Here is a 25,469-nt window from a genome sequence, read left to right as displayed (position 1 = left end):
GACTATCTCTGCCTGAAAAGAACACAGTCTGCCTTAGATGCAGAATGCCTAACAGGAGTGATAGAGCAAACACCTGGCTTGGCCCCTGTATAGAGGGCTGGATTGAGTCACGTGCTATAAGGACTTACCACGTTCTACAGTCTGTAGATGTGCGTTGTAAACAAACGGTGTGTTCACTGTCCAGTCCTAGCTAGCTGCGTGGCTCAGTGTTATGGATATCCAGGTAGATAGAAATAACTCGCGTTGGTCTTCACTGAAGGGTTTCTACTGTGAAACAGTTTCAGATCCCAGCCAAATGCAAAACTTAAGAGCAAGGAACTTGGTGTTTCTCTGAAAACAAGCTCCTTCCCCCGTTTTCACGCCATGAGCCTACAAGGGACCGACGCGAGGGTGGAGGGACGGCTAGGAAACGCCTTGTTGCACCCTCTTATCCCTTGGAGCTTTCACACTCAGTTGTTTATGGTATTTCAGAGCATATGTACACAAGTTTGACCTGATCGTTTTAAGCTGGCTCAGACACTATAACGAATATGATGTGTGAACAAATAGCCACTACTTCCCTAGTTCTAAATTTAGTATAACTAGTGTAGTAGATATTGCCTGGGCTTGACCTGGACAGCTACAGTGGGGGCCCTCGTTTGTTTAAGTTCAACACGCAAAGTCTATCGACCAGGCCTTTGCAGCGGTGGATGGAAATTCGGTGGTATGGTAAGCACCGCCCTATGGGCACAAATGCCTCTTTAGTGAGTAAAGCCTTCCGTGGTATTTATGCAAGCGCCGCAAAGTGATGCACGAGTTTGCATGGAGCTAGCGCTTAACAGGGGGCATCAAAATCATCAAAACACTGACTGAAAGGGCTTTGGTGCTTTTCGTTTTAAGCCTTGTTTCTGCTAGGAGACACCATGGAGCCTAAGAGGTGAGAAGCGGACACATGGAGCCTCCTCCACGAGGCCCATGGGGCAGTCTAGCAAGACTGGGACCCACTGATAATACGCGCTATCCAATGGAAAAACAGTGTACGTGACACATGCAGTGGGAACAAGAAAATCGAGAAGATTCTCCTGGAGGTCACCCTTTAGGGGTTTGCACAAAGGGCTTCTGCGTTCCGCTGGATCTCAAATGGCCGAAGAGAGGTCATGGGCAGGCGCCCCTTAGCGTTTCCAGGCGTCGCACACCAGACTCAGCGCTGTACGTGGAGCTGCAGAAGAAGCGTGGTAGACAGCAAGCACGACAAGCGAGGAGAAACTGGTGAACATGTGTCCTCCCGGGTTCTAAGCACCTTTCATAGCGGCTGAGCCTTCTTGTGAGCGCAGAAGATAATCCAGAAAACAGCGCCCACATACTGGCCTATACTCTGAGTGCTCTTGGCTGATGCAGCAGTTGTCATGCTCGCAGTGTCGGGGAGGGTGTGGGGGAGGGGGACACATGAATGTGTGTACACAACAAAAACGAGGGACAACCAAGTACGAGAACGCAGACGAAGCGGTGAAGAAGAAGGCACAAAAACTAGAAGGCCTGACCAAATAAACCGTCAAGAAAAACTGAAAGCCCCAACGGCGGATCAGGCGACGCAGCGGGGCCAAGTGTGGGAATGGGAAAAATTGGACAGAGTCATGGGTTGCTGTGCTGTGTTGCGTGGAGGTTGCAAAGCAGACAAGTGCCTTGTGTGCAGTGATATTTCGCGCCTCACATACGGATCGCAGCCCCATGGAGTCCGGTGCATCTGTTATGCGGAATTCGCGGTGCTCACCCCGCAATTGGCTGTGGGCGGCGCGAGGGTTTTGGGGGGCAGCGATGCACTAGCACCCCTACAAGGGCCACACCCTTGGCGTTTGTCCAAGCCTGTAGAGATGCTGAGCACTCTGCCTAACGCGAGAACGAAGGCACCTACACCTGATTGTGCAAGAAGTACGACGAATAAGGACTCCCTACGGGCCGCGGGAGGGGCACTCATGGCTATTGAGGTGACTTGAGTGCCAGTACCCCACCAAGGGGGCCCTGAGAAGTAAAAGGCTCCTCATTTTGCGGGGCTAGTGCCGCTCGAGAAAGAGTCAAGGCAGAAAGGCTTTCTAGAAGCTGCAACAGCAAACTGTAGCGCCAAAACCTCGGGAGGCAGAGTGAGTGAAGGAGTGCCACTGAGGCCCCAACATAAAAACGCATTACACTGGGATAGGTCTGCCGTAACAGAGGGCCAGGAGCAGGGTTTCTAATCGCAAGCCTTCCCAAGGACTTCGCCTTCCCGAAAAGCCTTTAAAGGAGATGTTTACACGGGCAACTAATACTGCCCTGCTAAGAGATACTCAAAAAAGCAGCGACGGAACAGGCCCCCTAGACCCATGGAGGGGCGCCATGCGGTCAACTCGGGAGAGGTGTACCTGAAAAGACACAGAGGCCTTGCACATCCGGGGTATTGCCTGCATGCGAATTCACTGCTGCGGCTACTCCTTCTGTTGCCGCTACTGGGACTGGCGTAGGCCTTTTGCCGCTACTGGCTGCTGCGAAAGCGGCTAGGCGCACCCCCTTTTCAGACAGACACCCCAATAGCTGCGTGGGACTTACTTGGAATGCGGGGGCGTTCCACTGACCGCATGAGCACTTGAGACCGGCCCAGCACCAGTTACCAAGCTTTGCGCCGCACTGTCACAACTCAATCACAAGCGATGAACCATGAGGACAAGCGCATCTGCATGCTCCCCTTCCCCTTCCCGCCTCTGGCATAGGTGTTCCCATACTGCACGTAGAAGACTCTGCTGGTTATAGCGAAGCAAACAGTCATCAGCAGTGGAGGGATGAAAAGCTCTGTCCTAGATTCCAACCCGGCGCGCAGTAGCAGACTGAGGAAGTGTGATAGCAGCAGTAGCAGCAGCAGCAGCAACCCCTACCGCAGGGTTCGGACATATAAGCTTGCCGCGTTGCTCCTCAAGGCCGCGCATCCACTGCAGGGGTTCTACGAAGGCGCTTGTGCACTTCGGGGGTGGTGCAGCTCGAAGGCCTGTCTTTGACTCCCCCTGAGGTTTTGGTTCATGAGGCTGAAGCTGGCTCTCATAGAACAGTTGGTACCGGCAGCATCTGAAGGCAGTGGCAGAATGGAAGATACTCTTTCGCAGGTACAGAAAGACCATGGGGGATCTTGTGGAGGCAGAAAGGCGCGCCACAAACAGAGACAGGCCATGCATAGGGAGCACATCGCGTGAAAGGCGAAACTAAGGGCGGGCAAGCTCTCATGTGCATCTACACGTACACCTATACGTATGACTAAATCCCACACATATACACACATACACACACATAGGGCATACACATGCATACACGGCATCCAGGAAGTAAGAAGACTTCTGAGGTGACCAGAATAGAGGCAGGAAGGACGCTTTAGGACCACAGGAGGCTCTCAGTGCGGGGCCTTAAGGCGACGATGGGGCCCCTCCGTGGGCCGTAGGTGCACGAATGACGGGCGCTCTTTGGATTCCAGGCATACCGGCAGCAATATACGGCGCATTGGGTGTCTGGAAGCCCGGAATGAGTAGGCAAACCAGCAGCCGCCTCACCATGAGCGCGTTGCTCTGGCAGTTGGTGGTTGCTCTTTGAAGGCTCCATGCTTGTGGTGCCCCTACTTCCGCGGTGGGGGGCCCGACGAGCCGTGAAGAATCTTCACGGGCTTAGAGAGCTAGAAGTCTGAGGGTAATTTAGGCGGAATGGCGTCCGTGAGCAGCCAGCTGGGGGGGGCCTTCCCACCAGGTCAAGCAGGAGGTGACCTGCACTCACCAGAGCAGCCACAGAGGAATAAGCCTCTGCTGCTGCCGCGGTTAAGGCACTAAAAAGCAAATGCAGAAGGCCGGGGGCACATTTTCGAGCTCCTTGCCAGTGGCTAGGGCCGAGAGCGTGGCTCCTCCGACCCGCGCTATCGAGGTGGGGGCCCCCCACAGCCCGGTAGGGGCACACTGCAGGGCCCACAGGGGGGGCCTCTTACGGCTTTAGACAACCGTGCCTTTGCCTATTGGTTTCAATTTACTTCCAGCGTATCGCGGCAGACACAGGGGATCACAGAAGCTTTTTCGCCGCATTCTCCTGCACTGCCCACCAAAGGGCTCTTGGAGGGCACATTCTCGCATAGGGGGGCCCTACCAGGGCCTTGAAGCGGCGGCCAGTTCAAGTGTATGTACTACGGAGACTGAAGGCCGAGAATCTGCGGTGCCTGAGCCACCTGTACAACTGGCAAGCCCGGTAGAGACCCTAGGCGCCTCGGCGTGACAAAGCCCCGAGTGACTACCCCGGCAGGAGCAGCCGAAACTTCTCTGGACCGTTCGCGTATTTGGGGCCTTCTGCATGCAAACAATGAGTATCACGGCCCAGGTAAGCCGGGAAGGGCCTCTCTTCGGCCCGATGCTCGAGTTTTTCCTCTGAGAGAGATAGGTGGAGGGACGGGGGAATGCCCCAGGAGGCCCTTAGAAGTAGCGCTCCGGCCCCCTCTACTGGAGTTCTTTTGTATTGCATGCGCGTGCTACGTGGCTGCAGCTGTTGGGGACCCATCGCCTGGCGGTTGCGCCTTCGCTGCACATCTTCTGTGAGGGCCCGCGACTGCTCATCAACGCGGGAGAGAATGTGCAGCGGTACGTAGCCTCTGACGCAGCTAGTCCTGCAGCTAGCCCTTTTAGCTAGCCCTGTGGGAAGCTGCACGCTACGCCAGGCAGCAGCAACAGAAGCCTTCGAAAACTAGGCCCTTTCGCGTGCTAATTATGTCGAGAAAACCCTTGGGCTCTCAGATCTTCCCGACGGCAGCTCCCCTAAGTGCCGTCATCGCGGCCGTTTGCGCGCTTATCGCTGGTTTGAGGTGGGCGTGCTCCTGCAGATACCACCTCGAGAAGAAGCTGCATTTACACCGCATCAGTGATATCTTCTTGACCTCCCTGTCGCTTTCAGCCACAGCGGGTCTTGTTGGACTTCTCCTGTCTTTAGAGGGCACTGGAGCCTTTGCAGTCACCGTATGGGGGCCTCAAGGCTTAAGATCTATGCTGCAACTGGCTATGAAGTCGTTCGCAGGACTGTGAGAACGCGCGCCGAGCTTGCTTCTCACGAACTTGTTTTGTAGACAGTCGGCTCGCTCGCTGGCCAGCTGCTAGTTCCTTATGCACCCGTCACATCCCGCTCGATCCTGACTAGTGGCATGTCGGGATAGCGTTATGGCTCTCTCTTGTCTCTCGAGGAAGTGCACCGCGCGAGCCTACTCTATGGGCGTAGAAAGGAGACCTAGGTTTCTCCTTGCGCTGCGGTGGTCTCTCTCTCTTTCTCTTTCTTTCTTTTTTTCTGTTTTTCTTTCTCTCTCTCTCTCTTTCTCTTTCTTTCTTTCTTTCTGTTTTTCTTTCTCTCTCTCTTTCTCTTTCTTTCTTTCTTTATTTCTTTCTCTCTTTCTCACTCTTGTTTTCTTTTCTTCCTTCTCCTTCTCTCCCCTTCTCTCCCCCCCGCACACACATACATTCGACCCCTCAAATTTCGGCTTCTCCTACGTCTGTGCTGCTACTGCTGCAAAGGTTGCAGCCTTCGACTCCTCCTTGTGTGCCTTGTGCTGCAGCACCACGCTAGAAATCAACTACCGCCTCCTGGGGCCTCTGGAGGCCCCTGCCGCTCTCTCCGGGGAACGCTTTTGCACGGGGGGTGTCTGCAACGGGGGCTGTCGCCACCGCAGCAGTATTGGGGGGAGCAGCAGCAGAAGCAAGGGCCTTCGTACGTGTGCATGCTCGTATGGACCAACTGTCAAGGGAACGGCGAGCGGGGTTCCCGTTGAGGCCTACTTCCTTCCGCACAGCAGCAGGCTGCTACCGCAGCAGCGCCGCGAGACATCAACGGACAACCCCCTCCTTAGCAGCCCCCATAGCTCCAGCAGCATGCCTAACAACAGCCACTCCCTTTCAGACGACGAAGCAGCAGCAGAAGCAGCAGCAACAGGGGCTGCTGCCGCCGCTGCAGAGGCTTGGGACGCAGCCACAAAGCGCCGCAGGCTCCACTCCGCGGGGTCATCATGCTTAGATTTTGCTGGGGTAAGTGCAACCCTTACAAATTGAGGCTGTCTTTTGTACGGACCTTATCATAAAGTGCTGTTGCCGCTACGTCTTGGAAGTAGTCCTTTCACCCTTTTCCCTGCGTTTTCTCACGCTCTCAGGACGAAGGCACTCCCCAGGAAACAGCCAGAGGCAGCGCTGCAGCGACGCCCGTGGGGATGCGCCAGAAGCCCACACCAGCAAAGACTACCCTGCATAATGGCTATGCAGAATCTTCCGACTGTCTTTTTCTGCTCTTACGGTGCCCCACAGTGCGGGGCCGCTTCTTTCCAGAAAAAGCAAAGGCCTTGGGAGTAAGGCGTGTAACAGTGCCGGCCCTTCATTCGGTATCCCTCTAGGCCTTTGAACTAGGGAGGAGCAGCCCTCTTTTGAGGTCCTTCTTTGCCTCTTCCTCTGTCTCCGTTGACGCAGCAGAATTCCCACTTCGTTCCTCGGAGGGGCCCACCCATGAATCTCTCTTTTCTGTGTGCCTGTCCAGAGCCTCCCATCTCCCCTTCTTGTGCGGCGACAGGCTTCTCTGTTGGCTAGCTCTTGCGTCTAGTGCTTGCTCGTCAGGACTATGTGCTGATGCGCAGCCTGCCTATGCCTACGGATAGATATTCGGACGAGCTCCATTTACCGTCCTACCTTTCTAACGTCGCGGGCTGTCCTGCCTTTGACTTTGCAGATTCCTCCTGGCCCCCTGTATGCACAGCTGAAGAGCGGTGAGCGGGTGCAGCTGGGAGACGGCCGCTGGATCGAACCCTCGCAAGTTTGCAGCGATCCTCAGGAGGGAAAGGCCTTTGCTTTTGTGGAGTGCCTTGAGCCTCAACAAGCACTCAAAGCCGTAAGCCTCCCGTTGCAGCGCATGCCGCAATACAGCAGGAGATTCTGGTTTCGGGTTAAGGCTCAACTCTAGTCCTTATCGTAGAGGCGTATCGCTGCCATGTAGGCAAGATTATGGTCTCCCGTTTGATGTCATCTTGTCTCAGGCTGAGTGCTACAAGGGTTCCTCCATGGGGGAGCTCTCAGCAGTTTTTCACATGACACCTTACGAGGTAGTTAGATTACGCTTGTGGCCCCGTCTGCGTGTGCGTGTTGTGCTTCTCAAGTCAAGCTGATGATATGCGTTTGAGTATGCATGTGTTTATCCCTCGCAATCCTCATTCAATATGTACATCATGCGTCAGCTGGCGTCCCTTCCAGCCTCTCTGGCTCAGTATAACGCTCTTGGCGCTTCGCTACCTTGATGGCTAGCCACTGCATGTGTATATGCATATGTAGAGCTTTCTGTCTGTCTTTCCTTCCAGCATGCCTTAGTGTCTTGCTGCCCCCCTTCTTCGTCTATTTCCTCTTAAGACTTCTGTGGCATGCGCCGCTTTCTAGCGCTGCACTGCAGCCGAAAGGTATGCCTCAAAGGTTCTCCCAAGGGCGACTGTCCCCATGGTGTCTCCCCCCGCAGGTTGCCCGATCCAAAGAATACCAAGTTCTCATTGCCGCCCTCTCTTCGTCCGAAACAAAGCACATCGCGTGCAATAGGTCAGCCTCGACAGCGACGGGGAACTGGAGGCACCAGCCAACAAGGGTGCTCGCAATCGCTCATGGGAGGAGACGCATCCAGGCGCTGTTGCCAACCTAAGGGTCCAAATAAAGGCGTGTGGACGTCTGACGTGCTGGACGCAGGCCCCCGACTATCGCTGCCACTTCAGAAATAGCTGCATTTTCTGCGCTGTTTTGGGTGCTACAGGTCGCATAAGGGCTCCTTCGCGAGTACACCTTTCCTCCACGCAGCGCGCTTAAACAATTTGTTGCATAGCCTGATGCCCCCTCTCTTTCCACGGAGGCAGCAGAAGGAGCAAACATCGCTTGGAGACGATCATCCCGCCACACTGGCGCCCCCTTCCCTCCCTTGCAAACCCGAGGCCCTTCTAGAGATCGAGCCCCTACAAAAACTGTGGCTCTCACCACCTTCACGGGTACAACCTGGCGGTATTTTTTGTCTGAAGGATCTCTTTCTTTTTGCCTTCTGGCACTTTTTCGTGCTCCTCACGTCGCCATTTCCGTCTCGGTCGAAACTTTCCTGCTTCTTCTGTGTCGTGGTGGAGCTTTCGCTCCTAAAGAGCCTCAACGCGTGCCTGCGCTTGCTGCCACACCACGCACGCCGCTCTCACCCTGGCCCACTCTGCAGCTCTCTGTGTATATTCGACAGCAGCAGCAGCAGCCCCGCAAAACAGTGGATGCGGCTTCTGTCTGGCAGCCGGAGAAGCAAGATGCGTGGGGAAGCCTATTCGTTGCGTTGCACTACGCGTCTTCATGTTTCGCCTCCTCAGGCGCTGCTGGACGAAGCTCCAAACAAAGCGCAAGAATCGCACATCGGCTGCTTTGAGGTCAGAAAGCGAAGTCCTTGCTTTTGCAGCGGGCACCGAAGGCAAATAGCGGGTGCAAACAAAAAGCGTTGGGGTAATGCCTTAGCGGCAGTGAACCGTCCTGTTTGCGTCGTGCAGCAGTACGCGATTCTTTTTACATGGAGCATCTGTCGTGTCTCTCAGACCTTGTTCGAACCGGCTACTCTGAAGGAGCTGCAGAAGGCTTTTGCACGCCATCTGCCGACGCCAGATCTACTCTACGAGGGGCAAGTTCCCCATGGATTTGGAGGCCCCGCATTGAAGATCCTAGGAACCGGATCGGCAGCCCCTTCACACTACCGGAATGTGTCTGCCACAGTTTTGCAGCTCACACCGCACCTGAGTAGGGCCTTATGTTATCTCTCTCACAAGTGGCGTCTCAAACCGTATACTGCGCTCACGCTCTTTGGGCTCTTCGCTATTCTTGCGTTTTACTCTGGCGATCTCTGCCTCATCTGCTGCTTGGCAAGGAGTACTCACCTCCCCCCTCCCCTGTCTCCTCTTCCCCTACCTCTCGCATGCGACGGCAGCCGTCTTTCTTGAGCTAGACGCTCTCATATGGCCGGCCTCTTCCGGGGAGAGTCTGAGTCGCCGTGAGAACGCGAGAGCACAGTAGCGGTGGAAGGGTAGGGTGCATAGGAGGCAAGGGACAGCTGCGAAATAGGTCAGATAGATAGACAGCCGTAGGCATGCGTAAAAACGCAACCCCCATGCACTGTGCTACAATGCGCGTGGTGGGGTGGTTCCTCAGGCATGGCCCTTGATTTCGGTGAAGGCTCTCTCTCCCAGTTGCGCAGTGCCACAGAGACGGAAGATGAATTTTTGCAGATCCTCTTGTCTCTTCAGTGCGCTCCCTCATGCTTCGTGTCGTGCCAATTTTCGAACGTTTACTTGCTTGCTGTGATGCTCCCCCTTCCATGCTGCCCTGCTGGCCGTTGTAGCGGACTTTTGCCGCAGGTGGGGTTTAGAGCATGCCAGTCGTTCCTCTCGGTACACATCGTACTGTCGGTGACGTGCGGTTGTATTTCTTCTCAGGTTTGTTTTCATCTCGCATTGCCACGCCGACCACCACTTAGGAGTGCTGCCCCTGCTGCAATGCCGGGCTGCCCTCTTCCCAGATGCAGCTCCCCCCGTCGTAATTGCACCGTCTCGCCTGCAGGTGGGAGGGGGCTATTGCCCCTGGGCAGGCTGTAACTACGTCCTCTTCGCCTGATGCGTGTTCCTAGTTATCTTATGTGCTTTCAAACACGTCTGTTTAAGCACTTGGATTGCGCTTTTTCTGTTGGTGGCCTCGTTGATGGACAAGAAGAACACGCCGCGACGTTACGGTTCCGAGTCGAGGATGCGTGCTTGTGCGCTTGCAGGTATGGTTCGCATTTGCCCATAAGGAGCTCGCGTTTATTCCTCATGAATTCGTCTGCTGTGACGCCTTTCTCTCCTCTCTGGAGGATCCCTTTTCAACAGAACACCTTCCAGCCATCACGGCTGTCTCATGGGAGGGCGAGAATGCAGGCCTTGAGATACGCACTGTTTCCGTAAGGCTACTCTCTACCCTTTCGCACCGGGTACCCAGCATCGGCGCAACCTGCGAGGATGTGTGCCGCGTGCCTTGTCATTTATGACTCATGTGTGTTTCTTTCAAAGCCCCCAGCTTCAGCTTCTCGGAAAGAGAGGAGCGTAAACCTAAAACTCTCGACCGCTTATTTTAAAGGGCATGCTGCCGTGCGCCCGCGCCCTTTGGCCAGGGCCTCACCGTGGCTAGCGCAAACACACCGTAGATGCCACCCACACTGAAGCAACCCCTCGTTCCTGTGTTGAGCTGTCCATCTGTGCCACGCGCGTAAGGCCATTGCGCGATGCTTGTTAATGCTTGATCTAGAGCTGCGAAGCATGACATAATCCCTTACCGCTGCTTGGGGTGGTGCTATACTTATGTGTATGTGTATGTGTGTAAGTGTGCATCGAAGGTGGACCATATCCCGGAATCGTTTGGCATCCGTATCGATTTCAAGGGTGTCAGCGTTGTCTACTCTGGAGATACCAGACCATGCCCTCAGCTCTTTGCGTTGGCGAAGGGCTGCACGGCACTCCTTCACGAGGGTGAGCTTATACAAATGGAAGGTGGAGGGACGCAAAAAGATCCTCGCTAGGTGGTGCTGCTCAAGTGGGGTGTTCCTTGCGATTCTCTCTTCTCTGTGCACGGGCTTCAAGTTTCTTATCCTCGCAAGGCAGCGGCTCTTGACCCTGCGCTGAGAGTTCCATTGTGGAGGAGCTTGCAGTGTGTTTCCTGGGCACATCCTCTGCATTTCTGCACCGCTTCTGTTTACGGATCTTCTTCCCCTTTGTCCGTACCGCCAACTTCTCTGTCTGCCGCAGCCACCTTCGAAGATGGGCTGCTTGCGGAGGCCATTGAGAAGAAGCACTCCTGTGTCAGCGAGGTGCTTGAGGGAGGTGAGCACCTTTCACATTTGTGCCCGAAGGGTGTCGCTTATGGACGCCCCAACGCAGAACGCGCCTGCCATGGTCTTTCTCACGGGGATCGCTTTTTAAATATTCCAAACAGCGCACACCTGCCGGCTGTTGGGGACTTTTCTCTGCGCAAGAGATTCGCCGGGGAGCCTCCCAGGGCCGCCCACACGTGCAATTTCCTGCTACTTTGAATCTTGTGCGCCTGCCTCTGCCGAATCCGTTTGCTTGATTTGAGGCTTGTTTTGCGGCATTGCAGCGACCGCGTGCGGCTCCGAAAGCGTCATCCTAACACACTTCAGCCAGCGATATCCAAGGGTAAGTGAGCGAGGGAACCTGTTGTGTAAGGAGTTGACTTTAGTGCATCGGTGTGGGTGCGGATGTCTTTTGCAAGTTTCCTCTTCATCAGGCAACTGCGCTATCGTGCGTTCCACACATAGGCTTTTGCCGTCATCATTCTTTCCTGCTGTATCCCTTGCGCCACCACCGCAGATCCCCCACATGCCGTTAAACGATAGGAGCTCCCAAGCTCCTTTCGAGTCTGGTGAGGGAGCCTCTACCTCGGAGATCTCTATCCGCAAACCTTCCGTCTTGTACGCCTTTGACGGTATTCACCTCCCCCTGAAGCATCTCTCCCTGGTAGCCCCCTGTTTCAAGCTCCTTCCACCCGTTATAGAGCAAGTCTTCTCCTCCCTAAGCGAAGCTGCCAACGCTTGACGGCATGCACACCCGCACGGGGAGACCAAACAGCCCTCGTCGATTCTCCGGAGTGGAGGAGGCCCCAAAAGGAATTATGTAGGAAACGGGAGGGGCAATTACGGGAGGTTTTAGTGTAGTTTTAGGGCGCTTTCAGAGTGCTCTCGTACAAACACATGCACACTTTTCAACCAATGCAGTTTTCGGGGCCTCCCAGCGGAGAGTTTTACTGCTGGGACGGGTGATACTCGGCCTTCTTGATGGGCCCCCAGCGGAATGCAATCGCATTCTGGACTGTCAGCTATCTAGTCCTTTCTGTACCCTTCTTGTGCCACCTGATCTTACCGCGCCGCGTTTATGACGTTACTGTCAACTGCACATACATACACCTTCCGCACAAAAAGCCACGAGTCTGCGCAGTAGCTAGCTGATACCCGGCTATGTGGCCCTTGTCTGAACGTGGACGGACCTACATTCACTCTCTTTCCTCCGGGAGAAGTGAGTAAAGGCCGCAGCTCCTCACCATACTTAGATGTAAAAAGCATCAAGCGACAGGTTTTTACTCCCATCTGCATGAACAGTTAGGCTAACAGCAGTGGCAGTAAGCATGCGTACTTTGTGATTACCACTGCGCTAATGGGCACAGCAGGGGCTTGAGCCTGCGGATGTTCTACTCACTCCCACCAGCATATAACGGTGCTGAACAATTAGTGTAGCGGGTAAACTGCACAAAAACACTCTCTTCTACACTAGTTATTTTTAACTGAGAGTTAGTCCCGTATGGCATAGCCTCGTTGGTTTGGCCGTTCACAGAGCTTATTGTTGCATAGTACCGTTATCTCGATGTTAGATAAAGCAACGGTGTGTGCATGTGCGCTTGTTGTTGCGTGCACGTAGCCTCGAATACTATGAGTGCTTGGAGGGCACAACTAGGGGCGTCGGGGCTGTATCTTGTTCGTCATGTTGTATATCTGAGAGGCATGGGCAGAGCCAAGCGACATCTGTTTGAGATCACTTATTAAGTTTACATGAAGTTTATGTCGAGTCTGTGACATGGTGTCCCCCTATGGAGACCTTTGATGGAGCGCTCATTACACACATAGCATGTAGCGCACAGCTACTCAATGCTAACGCTTGTCATAACAAGATCCCGCTGCTCTTCGGCAAGTGCGATGCAAGAGCAGCCAAAGCCATTTGTACATTGTCTACTGGTTCTTGGTTAGCATCACTGATGTATTATAAGTGCCTTGGATTAGTTAAGCCCGCTACATAAGCAGGCAAGAGGAACGCCCTTCCCGAAGGGCGTTCCATTCCTGGCTGTTGAGCATGATAAGACTACATGACCAACTGCTCGTTTAGCGCGCTCGGCTCCGGAAATCCCACCGTGCGAACCGGGTGATGCCTCATTGTGGTAAGCAGTGAACTAATGTATCCTTGTACATCAGCACGACCCTCAAAGACGGGTCTGTTTCCCATTGGCTAAAATGGGAAATGGACGACGACTGCGGCCGCGTGATGGACGACTTCTTTCCCCCAAGGTAGCTATATGTGTACACTGGCATTGCTTGCTCTCCAGAATTTATTGCAACGCCTTCACAGCATGTGTACCTCACGGCCAAATCGGCGTGATGATAGCAGAGTACGAAAACAAGAGAGATCGCTGCTCTCTGAAGGATGTTAGAAAGCAAGAAGAAAGACACACAGGGTGACATGAAAGAGGAAGGTGGCGGTCAAGGCAGCCCCAGGTCCGTGGAGCTGCATAAGGTAACAGGCGAAGCGCAGACGCTGTAGGCTATGGCTACAGGGTTAAGGCCTTCCCCGAAGTTCTCTTTCAGCAGTTTTTGTGCTGTTCTTGTTTTGTGTGCCATTGAACCAGAGCAATCTCATACATTGCGGAAGGACACGGAGCCCCTTGTCTCGCGTGCTGCCACTGGTGCCCGCGCTGCTGACTGGTTGCTGATACTTGTAGCAGCTCCTTTTTTGTGGGTGCTGCTCCTCTTGCGCATCCAGATGCGTAAAACTAGGGGCGCTTGGGGCAGGCACAAGGGTAATATTGCCCATCTGTAGTTTCTGCATGCTCCCGCTGGTAGGGGGCGATCACATGCCGCATGACTGCAGCGTGAGCAGCACCTTGAAAGACAGCAGGCCCGCTGGTGTCTTTTGTAATTGTTTCCGCTGACGCAGCGGCTACGGGGCGGCTATTTTCTTGCCGCTGCGGCGAAGCGCGGTGCGTCGGAATAATGCAACAACAGCAAAAGCCCGTGGCGGCTGTAGGGGGTCCCTACACCCCTCTACCCCTTGTATTTCCCCCAATTGACCCATTTCCCGAATCATCCGGCTCTTCTGAAGCCCTGCAGGATCAGGGACTTGAGGGTCACGTTGCTGCTGTCGCCTCCTTGGCGGGGTTGCGGCAGCACCTCTTTCAACGCATGCATCAAGTAGCTGCCTTGCATCAGCACATAGCAGAGTCTCAGCAGCCGTTAGCATACCAGCGACCATTGGAAGAGCTTCTAGAGTCCTCCACCTCCATAACAGATGAGAAGTCCGCAGGTGCACAGCCACCCCTCCTTGCACGTACAGAGCCCGTCACCGCAGGTGCAGCTCACATCCATTTCCCAGAAAGGCTGCGTTGTCATCCTGCGGATTTCGCGGATATAGGGGCCTCCTGTTGTGCGCCTGTTTCAAGTATGTACGGTTCCCCGGCGCCAGCCTTCGTGGACCCCCTAACGGGGGCCCCTTCGGAGTTTCTCGCTGGTGGCACTTCGTGGATGCAGAGGCATGCGGAAGCCATAATGATGGCCGCGGTGTACGAAGGGCAGCTGCGTCTCTGGCATTCATTTGCTTCACAGCTTCAGTTGAGGCTGCTGGTAGCGACACAGAGGGCGACGGTAGCCAAACTCGTCAGCAACACTGACAGCAGCAGGATGGCGAGCTTCTGGCCCCCTTCAGGACCTGGCCTCTTGGGGAGCACTACAGGGGCCTCTCTGCTTGAAAGCGATGTTGCTGCGCCGGCACGCGAGAGCGGCGGAAGCAGCAGAGATGTAAGCACTTGCAAGCCTTAGCGCATGCTGCACATGGTTGTTCGCATCCCGCGCGCGTTGCTGTATCATGTGCTCCTGTTGCGTTGGTGCCTTCATGTGTATTGCAGGACAATGCTTGCCAGCAGAAACAGCAGCTATATTCGGGAGCAACGACTGGCAGCTCTATTCCTAGTGGAATCACGGAATCCTCAGGATCTGCCGACGCTTCAACAGTGCCTTCCGTGGCTGCAGCAGCGAGTCAGCAGCAGCAACAACCACAGCAGCAAGCACAGCAGCAACAGCAGCAGCGTCCGCAGCAGCAGGCCCCTTGGCGACTACGTTTTATGGTAATGTACCTGAAGCTACTGGTCTTGCTGTTTCTCTTTGATGCTGGAAAGTGGGTATACGTTTGTTGTCTCGTGGTGGCTCTCCTCCACACCAACGGGGCATTTAACCCCATCATCGATCTGATCACAAGCACAAGCCATAGGCAACCGTTTGAAGCGGTGAGGCAACCCCATAGGATTCAGCTGCTTCTTTGTCGCGCTATCACGAGCATCAAAGTCACTTTCCTTGACACCCGCACCTTGCCTCCATATCAGCACGTTACGAGACGCACTCTCGCCTCTCTGTCGGGCCCCTCAAGGCTTTGCCGAATCCATATGCTGTTTAGTTGTACATACTGTGGATGCTCAGACAATGGCACAGTTGAGGGGGCGACGAGAGCGAAGGCCTCTGCAGCGTCTACGGCTGCGGCAGCAGCGACTGCATGCGTCTGTGGGCCGTCCGTTCGAAGGTAGGTCATGTTTTCCTTGCAGTTTGCTGCTTGTGGAAGTCCCCTCCTCCTTCGTCTGCTCTAAGATGTATACCTATAGAACTGGTATTGGAGGATATATGCCAAGGTGCTGCGTGGTTCCCGTCAGGAGAAGCACCGGTACCTGCGGATATTACCCCAGATCAACCCAGTGGTGTTGCTGCAGCAAGCAGCAGCAGCAGTGCTAACAGCAGCAGTGGCGACAGCAGTGCAGTTCATGGCTCTTCTAGCAGCGGTGATTCTAGCAGCAATAGCAGCAACAGCAACAGGGCATGGGTGAGCAGCGTAGATGAAGATTCTCAGGGCCTTCGTGCTCGGGGTCAGTCCAACGAGACACCCACACTTGTATTGGATGAGGGGCCTCCAGGTATCCACAGTGCTGCAGAGGGGCAAAATGTAAGTCAGGCGAGCCGAAGAGAGGCTGCATCGATTCCGCCTTACTGGAAGAGGGCTTTGTATCAAGGAGTCGCAATGTTTTTCCTAACCACCATTCCCTCATGGAATCCAAATCCTGATTTGCTTATTGACTATGAGGGCTTGGCTGAGGAAGAAGAGGGAGACGCTGTGGAAACGGAGAGAACATCCCCTGCATCAGTTAGTGCTACATCTGCTGCAGAGCCGGAGGGGGTTCCACTCCAGCAGTGAATGAATGCCGATGCAGCGGCATGGGAATCTGGTGCTGCTGTTGCAGCACATCACAGACGGAAGGGCCTGGCTGCAGCAGTGCGTGTTGCTGCATTGGCTCGTTGGCACGGAAACCCTGCCTGATGCTAGAGTAACAGCGGGCACGCCTTTGGTCTACCTACTTGTATTCATAGATTTGGTATGTATTCAGAACTGGGTAAGTGTACATGCGTATGCAACTTTGAGTGCATATGTCGTTCTTCGGCGAATTTCGATTCGTTGGCACAAGCATGTGTAATTGGGGACGTTTATGCCGGAACAGGAAGGCGCAGAAGTGTCAGAATAGCGGTTCATACAAATGAGACGTGTCCCTGCACAGGTATTGGTATTTTACAAATATCTGGAACCTTGCGAAAAAGATAGAAATGGGGCTAGATCGGGGTGCTTTGGCTCTTTTTGAGGGCCAGGACGAAGAGAAACGAATATTAAATATGATGAAGGCTGCGCTGTATTGCGTCGTGGTACGGAGATAGCTAAACCTTTAAGGCTTGGGTGAGAGCGGTACAGCTACAATGGCTCCTCAGGTGTAGCAGATTGAACATCGATCACCGTCGAGCTGCACTTAGGAATCTGCTTCTAACGAGGAAAAACGAACTGTAGGGGTACACAATACGGTGAAAACCGTTGCCTCGTGCTGAGCATGTATTTTGGTGGTGCAGCGTGTACTTACCAGGACAGAGGGTGGCGTCGCCCCGTAGTGGCGCTTTACCTAGCGTCATAGAACCCGAAATATGGACTGCTGCCCTCCCCATGCTGAATAGAATAGCTACGACAGTCCCCAGTTCATAAGTAAGTAGGACCAACCTGCCCTGAGACGGTCTTCGCTTGGCTCACGTGCTCTGTAGAAGGGTGGGCAATCAGGCACTTTAAGAATTCTGTCTCGGGAGAGGAAAAGAAGCTAGGTCAACGGTCCGTGAGGCAACCTGTCTATGAGCACCTGGCTACCGTAGGCCAGTTGTCCATGTGCTATGTCTCCTGGCGTGTCTAGCGTAAAGATCCTCAGACCCTAGGGGTCACGGTGCCACGCTTTCACACCTTGTGTGCGTGTTGAGGATCGAAAACAGGAGCTTGTCACTATTTGCAGAACATGATGTTTCTGTTCTCATGCACATGGCTTTGTGACACCTCACTTTCCTGTATCCTACACGTACCGCCCGAAATACAAGTCCTACCTAGAAGTGTCGTTGGCTTTGCTTCACGCCCCACAGTTGTTACATGCAAAAACTGGTGTAGAGAATGCGTTTTAAGCTGATGAACTGAGCCTAGTGTTACTGACAGTAGGCTTTTGTCTAATATGGCGAGACTCCCTTGACTGGGGCCAAAGTGCCCTTGGATTTACACCCTTGCAACGAATGGTTTTTGCTTTGGAAAATTGGTGCTATTCGTCGGCTGCGTGGCATGGGCAGTTGTGCGCCGCTAGGGATTTGTGGTGTCGGTCTGTAAGATTTGAGGAACTAATAATTTGTGTCGGTATGCTGAGTGATTCTGTGAATGCCCATTGAAACCTGCGGGTACCGCCATCTATAATCAGGCACTCCCTTCCCCTCATGTTTGCAGACTAGTGTCAATTTCCATTTAAATGGTGGATGGGTTTTTTGAAAGCATATGCACCTTCTCTCCCAGAGCACAGAAGCTTACAAAATCCTTACCCTCTGGAGACCGCAGCTGTAACACTACAGCTGCCTCATCAAATTCCCTTTGAAGACTTGTTATCCGTGCCAAAACTTGTACTAGATTTTTTCATATAATATTGCCAATTGGTGGTCGACACAATTTCATCTTCTTCTTGATTAACACAATAGATCAATCACTCCAACACCTGTAATACCGACACGACTTCGCTAACACGCTGCAAAAACACCCCTTCCTAATTCAATTTTTTGGCAGGAGTTTTGTGGAGCTTTATCAGCAAATTGAGTGTCAATGTGCGCTCAAGCTAGATACCGGAGAAATGTTTTGGAGAAGTACACAGACTTTTTGCGGCTCCAGAACCACTCACTTCTCGGCGCATTCTCGGATTTTCCGCTTAGTACCGCACAGTTTGCTCTGCCAAGCTGCGTTACCAAGATAAATTGAGAGGCCTCACATTTTTATGACGTTTTTCTTTCTACTTATCGTCTAACTGCCTTGCGGTTGCAGGCTTCGCCAGCTCCTCCGCCACAGTGGACGAGTAACAGCACTACCAGCTCAAACGCAGTTGATCACTCTTCATGTGTGGGTAGCGTAGTGAGTCCTTCCATTTTTACGAATCCTGCATGAACCGAAGTTGGAGCACTCGCGGAAATACATACGCCTTCATTGGGCTGAAGTACAAGAAAAATCGGTTGCATCTTACAAAGGCAATGCTGGCCAGCGAAGTCATAACTGAAGCCGCTATACATAACAGGCCAAACATATCTGTAGAAACTCAGGAGTGCTCCCAAGTCTCTCAATGAAAACGGGCCATCGTTCGTGTAAATTTCTCACGTTTTTAACTGTATAAGGGTGAGAATCCAGTTACACTGCTCACCAGGCCCACTGAGTCATGAAGAAATAGCAGCCGAAGCAACGGCAAAATAAAACATACTTTTCGACAAGAGGAGAACAGCATTTACGGCCCTCAGTAGCCCGCCAGCACTGACGATGACCACGCGTCAGCCTGAATTAGACGACCATAGGCTCCCATGCATAATCGCCAAATAGCAACACACGCTACGTGCGTGCTGTAGGGCGACACGTAGTAATATGTGGACTACGAGAAAACCTACCCTGTACAAATAGAAATTGATTGCCCAATATTTCTTGTTAAATTATCCCTACGTGTACTCAAATGCTTAAAACCGAAAAGACAAGCGTTTAATCTCTGCCATGCTCTTATTTGGCTTGGTGGCACCAGAAACTGGAAGAGATACCTTCCGGCAGAAGTTCAGAATCTGGTGGATTCCATTTGATTGCCCACTCGCGGATTCCATTTTGATTGCCCACTCGCGGATTCCATTTTGATCGCCCACGAGGGGATGAATTCCCCCAGCAGCTGAAGTAGTGTCGGCCTAGTCTTAATTGCCATAGAAGAAAACATATTTATGCGTATGCATAAAACAATCAACCAATTAGTCTGGGAACGTCTCGTTCGCCACGTTCCCCTTACCGAGTTCCCCCATGAGACTCTGCAAACTGGACGTCAAGAACTGGACAGGAAAATGTGCACATATGACCATGTAAATGGCTGGAAATCATGAAAAAGCACGCAGAGGAAGGCATATGAGCGCGATAATTCATGCAGATACGGATAAGCTCATACTATTTGAAGATTTTGCCACGCGTCCTCCGTGGTATGTATTTTAGTGAGGCCTAGATTATGACAGCTTTCATTCATGGAGGCTCATAAATCTACCATGAATTTGTGCCCTAGAAATACGCTGCCGTCAGTAAAACATCAATTGAAATGGGTCAGCGACGTTTCACCGATCCCTGCACTTTCACTGGAAGTTGCATCCAGTTTGCCGCGTACGTCTGCTAAACTTCACAGCTCCGTGACACTCTAAGCGTTCTATCTACCATATCCTAAACGGCTGTCCGGTAGACACGATTAAGCCGACACCTGGTGACTTCCCTCTGACTTGCACAGACGAGAAATTGTTGGTTCTATGAACCTATCAATGATGTCCAACTGTAGTTCTTCATTTCTTGGTTCCTTCGTTAGCATGTGACAATGCCCTCTCAACAGCCACAGCTGCAACGCACCGTCTTCAGCAATGTTAGTGATCGTGGAGAACTTCTCCTCAATATCGTCTGCAGGCAGCTCTGTTTCGAGCTCCTCGTCCGTGCTACCTTCAGTTTGCAAGTCAATTTCTGGCAGGGGGTCCAAACCGGTTGCTCGCACCTCTTTCATGAGTGCATCGGCATCATCTACTTTCACCATGCAGCCATGTTCATCAACTACAAAACCTTCCACGGCTCCCCACCTCTTGCGCTTCCAGTATAGCCCTGCTGGCTGCTTCTTTCCTTCGGGTTTCATGCCAGGTGTGCAGCACGCGAAGAAGTTGCTACTGCCATGATTTCGTTTCGACATTTTGGACCGCTTTCCATCAGCAGTCTGCTTGCCTGTGCAGCACCCACACATGGCCTGGCTTGAAACTTCAGGTGCCTTATCTTCCACTACCTGCTGGTGATCCTGAACCTCTACTGTCTCGTCAGGTTGCGATTCGCATGCTGAGCTTTCGCCCACGCTTGTGCAGTCCGTCCCACTCTCGGCCGTAGGACTATCCATGACTTCAAGCCTGGATTGAGTTTGAAGGGTTTCAAAGCTTTTGCTCATCATTCCCATCCTCGCAAAAGCCTGCGCCAGGTCAGCCTCTCCATTCGCGGTAGCCAAGCGCGTCTCTGCACTGGATGCCAGCCTCCCCAGAGTACTGGCCCGCTTCATGATATCGGAGGCTGACTTGATAGCATCCACTGCAACTTGCATGAATCCCTGTGCCTCGTCATTCACTTCTTCACTTGCGGCAGCCATTTCTGCAATCCGCGATGCAATCTCTGCATTCCGCAAGTCGGAGAGGGCCTGGTTCTCCATTCTCTCGGCAGCCCTTGAGAGGAACTCTGCTTCGAAGGCGGCGGACGACCTGTGACCCCACTCAACTTTCCCGGCATCCTCCTGAGAAGCTTCTTCTTCCTCCTGTTTTTTAACTTCTTCAGCTTCTGCAGCCTTCATAGCGCGGCGCGCCTCCCGCTCTAGCCGTCGCTCTTCTCGTCGGATTGATGCCCACGCCTCAGGAAGTTTAGCCCGTCCTCCTAGCCTTTCGAAAAAACGCACGGAGCCCAGTGGAGGGACAACAGTGTCATCGAGCGACTGCACAACTAGAACTGAGAGCCAGTGTGCTTGCGGCGCTTCTCTTTCAACTGGCTTAAGGGCCTTCTCGTGATTGTTTGTCCCCCAAGCCTCTTGGTGCAGCCCTTGATGCGTTTTGAGGGAGCGCTTGACGAGCGAGCCCCCGCCCTCCGCAGTATGCGACTTTTCTGCCGATTTGCGGTGCAACAGCTTGGCCCAATCTGAGAGGCTAAAGGGCATCAAGGCGTCTCTCGTGATGGGCCGGCGCAGCCAGTAGGCGTCTGCCTGTGCAGCCTTCACTCCATCAAGCAGCTCCATACCCAAGTTGATTCTACAGGGGCCCTTGAACGTATTGCGGTCCTGGGTGAAGAGAGCGTCGACGTCTGGGTATAGGTCATTCTGCGGCCGAGGTACAACGCCACAATGCGGCAGCCAGTCCTTCAAGACACCCAAGAAAGGCGATATCAGACAGTTCGGACGGTATTCTTCCCCTTGAGGCGCCTCCAGGAGGGGAGAGAGCAGCACCAGACCTGCCAGAGGGACGGGTTTTTGCCGGATCACTCGGTGGGAGGCGCCCATGGCCTCAGCCGCTGCACTAATTGGACTCTGGACTGTTTCCTGGGCCTCCGATCCCTCGCGCAAGGTGGGAACCAGGGGCCCTTCTAGAAGGGGCCTCTGGGGTCCTGCTTCTTGAGGGTCGCGGTGAGTACTCGCCGTGGATACAGTGGCTGCTTTCGACTCCTCAGCCAGCTGGTGCTCATCAGCCAGCGATTTAGTGCCCCCTTCAGCTACTTTGAGGGTGGCCTTTCCGAGCATCCCTGCTTTGCACAGGAGCTCTGCTGCTCTGATCACGGCACAGCCCCCCATGCCGGTACCGACGAGGAAAATGGGGAGGGAAGATTCGTTAGCGACGGACTGCAGAAGAGTACGGATGTCTTGTACAAAGTCGTCAAATGTCTGTACTTGGCAGGAGGTGCCATCCCACCCATGTGAAGCACCATGGCTCTGCAAGTCTATCCCGACCACCCGCCATCCCCGCTTTAGGAACCTCTCTACCCAAGAGCCCGTGAAGGATAGCTTGGGGGCTTCGTTCTGCGGAATCACATCTTCCCTTTGGATCTGAGGTTGTTCCGGACTGGATCCTGGCACATTGAAGATGGATTGCTTTAGGACGTCTGAGCCCCCAGCGCCTTCGTTGGTTGCAATCACGCTTGCGTTCATAGATGCAGCTCTAGACCCCAAAGAGGAGGTTGCTTCATCGCGAGTTCTAGTAACGGAGATGGTTGGTTTGCAGCAGGACCACGAAAATTTTACCTCTTCGTGGCGGTCTTCCTCAGTGCCCTGGGAGTCCTTTGAGTTGCAGTTCTCCAACGGCTCGGCGGTCTCGCGAACAGTCTCCGGTGTATCCGTGCGAAGCCACTCATACATGCAATGGCTTCCATAGCCATGGACAAGGACCACGGTGGCCTTGGCACTGGTCACATCCCAAGTGTAGCAGCACACGGGGATGCCCTTGTTGTTAACAAAGAACCACTGGCGCGGACTCCCCACTTCAGTAAGGGGAACCACCGGAGGAGATACCTTGAACTCAGGATACAGTCCGGAGTCTCCAGGCGAGAGGGAGGTGCCCCTTTTACTGGTGGAACCAAACATTTTTGCTTAGAGAATACAGTGGTGAAGCGGAATGAAAAGCCACAGGGGACGTGCAACAAAAATCTGTACGCGCAGCACACACAAGGAAAGTACGTTAATCAGCCCACGCAAATGTCGTATACGCGAAAAATTCTGGAAGAAAAAGTAATGGTGCAGGCTTTGCTCCTGTATTCCTCGTGTCGATTCAGCAGCAGGAGGGGAGACAGACGTTTAATCCGCTCGAGATATCCACAGATATGTAACAGGATTCTGGAATCCAAATTCATAAGCACATCTTGAAAGCACGCAGATGAGTACACAAGAAAAGAACGCAAGCCCTAAAAGCGGCAGTTCTCGCGGAGCTCGCCTTGGGAACGGCACTGCGGAGCGTCTATGGTGCAAAATATTGCTGACAACGTGGTCTCCACTAGGGTCTATTTGACCATCGAGCCACACCGGAAGCACAAAAAGCAAATATGGGGCTGTTAATTGCTGCTCAGACGATGCGCGTGCGGAGCTGCTTGGGCTAGCTGTGACCTGCCGCAGAACAAGTGGCCCGGTTTAGGAGCAGGCAGGAATATTTGGAGCAGTGCACGGGTGCAAATGTGGCAGAATTCATGCAAGCTTAGATATCCCAGGAAACAGTAGTCCAAACAGCGCAAGAGATGAGAAAGGGACAGCCGAGAGCTCTTGTGGGGAGTGGACTGAGTGGGTGCGTGCGACGCAGCGTCTGGGTGTCCCATCGTAACAAGCTTCCCACCAGAAATAGCAGTGATGTACCCTCACATGCCCACCGGCACATCAACAAAATAAGAGTTTGAGTATTCAAAAATGTATAGGTAACCTCCCTAAACGGATAGCTAAACGCGCTATCCCAGTTTTGAGATGTCCCATCTTCGATCACCGCCGGACAGTCCACCCATCCCTAATGTGTAGTGTTCAAAAGTAATGCTCGTACGAGAAATATAATGAGCAATTTCGTCGGATCCAGATAGGAAGCATTCCTCTAATGGTAGGACTGTTTTCCTATGTGTCTTGCGGGAGGCGTGTGTCCATCACCTTCCCCTTGGCGGTGAGGCTGTCGCCCAGCAGCGGGATCCGAGGGGGGGAGCTGTGACCGACAGAGCCATTGAACTCCTGTACTGTTCTAATAGAGTAAAGCATAATCAGTGAGATGCCAGGCATTGAAGTCGTGCTGAAACCACCATCATGTGTTGGAAAGTGTAGTACGCTGGCCTCTCTCGAGTTGTGCTGAATCGATTTGATGCCTCTGAAAGCCTAGCTCCCTGCGTTACTGTCTATTCAATTTACAGCTCTGCTTTATCCCGCAATCGTGAACTAAGCATAAACGAATGACTTTCAAGCTTCTCACAAGAACCATGCCGATGCACGACGATGCGCAATGACATGCACAAATCAGCACACTCGTCTAGCTGCCTCCTCTTTAGTAATCATGTATGCAATTCTGATTATTGGCCTCTTACGCTACTTGGATAGGCCGGCCGTTTCCCTGGCTGCTCCGCCTAAACAAGGAGTACCCTCTGAATGCACGACTTTTTGCATTCTGCAGCAAGAACGCTTCCTGTTAAGGCAGGCACTTCCTGCCCTCTAGTATGTATTATGGGCCCATGACTCGTCGGAGCTGGCGATTTGCCCATTACAGTTGGCGTCAAATGCAGCGAGTCCAAATCCCCACCAAAGAATATTTCCCCCCTGTATCAAGTCCGGCAGCTCCATGTCCTTTAGAGTCTGGATTGTATAGCAGTACATTTTTCCTCCCTCGACAACCTCCGTGTGGCTATTTTCAGCTCTGATGTGGAGGGCATAAGAGCAGCAAAAGAAGCTTTTAACTCCGAGTACTCAGTATAAAGGACGGAGCCTAAGGCCCCCTCAGTCGTGTAGTCCAGTGGGCAGCGAAAGAAAGATGATCATTCTAAAGTAGAGGCATGTCAGGACATCAGCTGTCCCCTTTCCTTGATATAGAAAGGCGAACTGCCCCGGCAGATCCAGAACTGGGACAGTCGAGTCGGCAGGCTGGGCGTCTGGTCACTGCATAACCCTAATTTGCCTTGATTAGAAACTAGTGCCTAAATGTTCATTTGGTGGACACACTTGTACGATAGTGACAGCTGAATTTGGTAGTGCGTAATCTTAACTGCATTACACTGATGTGTAAGTGGGAAACTGCAGTAAGGGAGAGCACCTCCATGCCCTGAAAGAATTGAAGCGCCAGAAACGGAGTAGGATCTGTTGACTCGACAAGTTGTTGCCCCTTTATGTTGTAAAAGGAAAGATCAAGGGCACACTAGCTCCGCCTGGGTGTGTTATGCACTGTATCTGCTTGAAGACATTCGAGACAATTAGTTAGAGTCGTAAGATATTTTACATGAAAGGTGACCCTGAATTCGGAGGATCCATTGGGTTTGTAAGTGTATCAATATTGCATCTTTTTGGTGCAAATCTTCGATTTTACGCCCACACGAGGGTATTTTATGGTTCGTCGTCAGGAGGGTCGCATGCACGCTACCGACTGCGAAAGTCCATGTACGACATGGGTTTTTTAATGGATGGAATTCTGTAAAGCAATTAAATTGGCCATAAGCCGCATCATTATGTTAATTTGGAAGCTGCTACAAGCAGAAGGAGGTAAAGGGAATCGAGACAAGCTGAGCATATGCATTCTCCTCATCGATTTTGCAGGCATCAGCGCTGCAGTAGCTTTAGGCAGATTGCAATTCGTCGAAGCCGATGCTTAGTGCAGGCTGGGTTTGAGTGGACAGAGCTTACAAGGAGTCGTTTTTAATCGTAAAGAGCACCAGGCACCGCTTGGCATTTTGCAGGGTGCTCTAGAAGCGACCGGCTGTTCACTGGGGTAACTCTCTAACAAGGCAGGAATCAGATGCTCAGGCGCCT

At 53.0% G+C, this 25,469-nt stretch overlaps 4 protein-coding genes across 4 annotated transcripts; 2 read left to right on the top strand and 2 right to left on the bottom strand.

Moving 5' to 3' along the window:
* Positions 1 to 2,355: 2,355 nt before the first annotated feature.
* On the bottom strand, positions 2,356 to 3,594 carry LOC113146863 (probable inactive dual specificity protein phosphatase-like At4g18593). The gene is made up of 3 exons (XM_026335473.1): positions 3,476 to 3,594; positions 2,817 to 3,069; positions 2,356 to 2,637 (listed from the first exon to the last, which is right to left on the bottom strand). The coding sequence occupies exons 1-3, from the start codon at positions 3,592 to 3,594 to the stop codon at positions 2,356 to 2,358; spliced, it is 654 nt and encodes a 217-aa protein (XP_026191258.1).
* Positions 3,595 to 4,332: 738 nt separating this feature from the next.
* Positions 4,333 to 11,620, top strand: LOC34620780 (zinc phosphodiesterase ELAC protein 2). The gene is made up of 16 exons (XM_026335472.1): positions 4,333 to 4,350; positions 4,513 to 4,607; positions 4,847 to 5,041; positions 5,567 to 6,032; positions 6,155 to 6,346; positions 6,721 to 6,879; positions 7,572 to 7,711; positions 7,780 to 8,008; positions 8,363 to 8,419; positions 8,582 to 8,780; positions 9,189 to 9,282; positions 9,473 to 9,596; positions 9,802 to 9,972; positions 10,405 to 10,537; positions 10,814 to 10,888; positions 11,163 to 11,620. The coding sequence occupies exons 1-16, from the start codon at positions 4,333 to 4,335 to the stop codon at positions 11,618 to 11,620; spliced, it is 2,805 nt and encodes a 934-aa protein (XP_026191257.1).
* A 2,219-nt stretch (positions 11,621 to 13,839) lies between these two features.
* On the top strand, positions 13,840 to 16,480 carry LOC34620779. The gene is made up of 5 exons (XM_026335470.1): positions 13,840 to 14,640; positions 14,748 to 15,125; positions 15,316 to 15,415; positions 15,543 to 16,074; positions 16,210 to 16,480. The coding sequence occupies exons 1-5, from the start codon at positions 13,840 to 13,842 to the stop codon at positions 16,478 to 16,480; spliced, it is 2,082 nt and encodes a 693-aa protein (XP_026191255.1).
* Positions 16,481 to 19,685: 3,205 nt separating this feature from the next.
* On the bottom strand, positions 19,686 to 22,577 carry LOC34620778. The gene has a single exon (XM_026335469.1). It carries the CDS (start codon positions 22,575 to 22,577, stop codon positions 19,686 to 19,688), a length of 2,892 nt encoding a protein of 963 aa, XP_026191254.1.
* Positions 22,578 to 25,469: the final 2,892 nt, after the last annotated feature.

This window comes from Cyclospora cayetanensis, unplaced genomic scaffold (assembly GCF_002999335.1).
Source record: "Cyclospora cayetanensis isolate NF1_C8 unplaced genomic scaffold, CcayRef3 CcayRef3_contig_7, whole genome shotgun sequence".
Classification (NCBI taxonomy): domain Eukaryota; phylum Apicomplexa; class Conoidasida; order Eucoccidiorida; family Eimeriidae; genus Cyclospora; species Cyclospora cayetanensis.
This window is presented reverse-complemented; position numbering and strand designations above follow the sequence as displayed.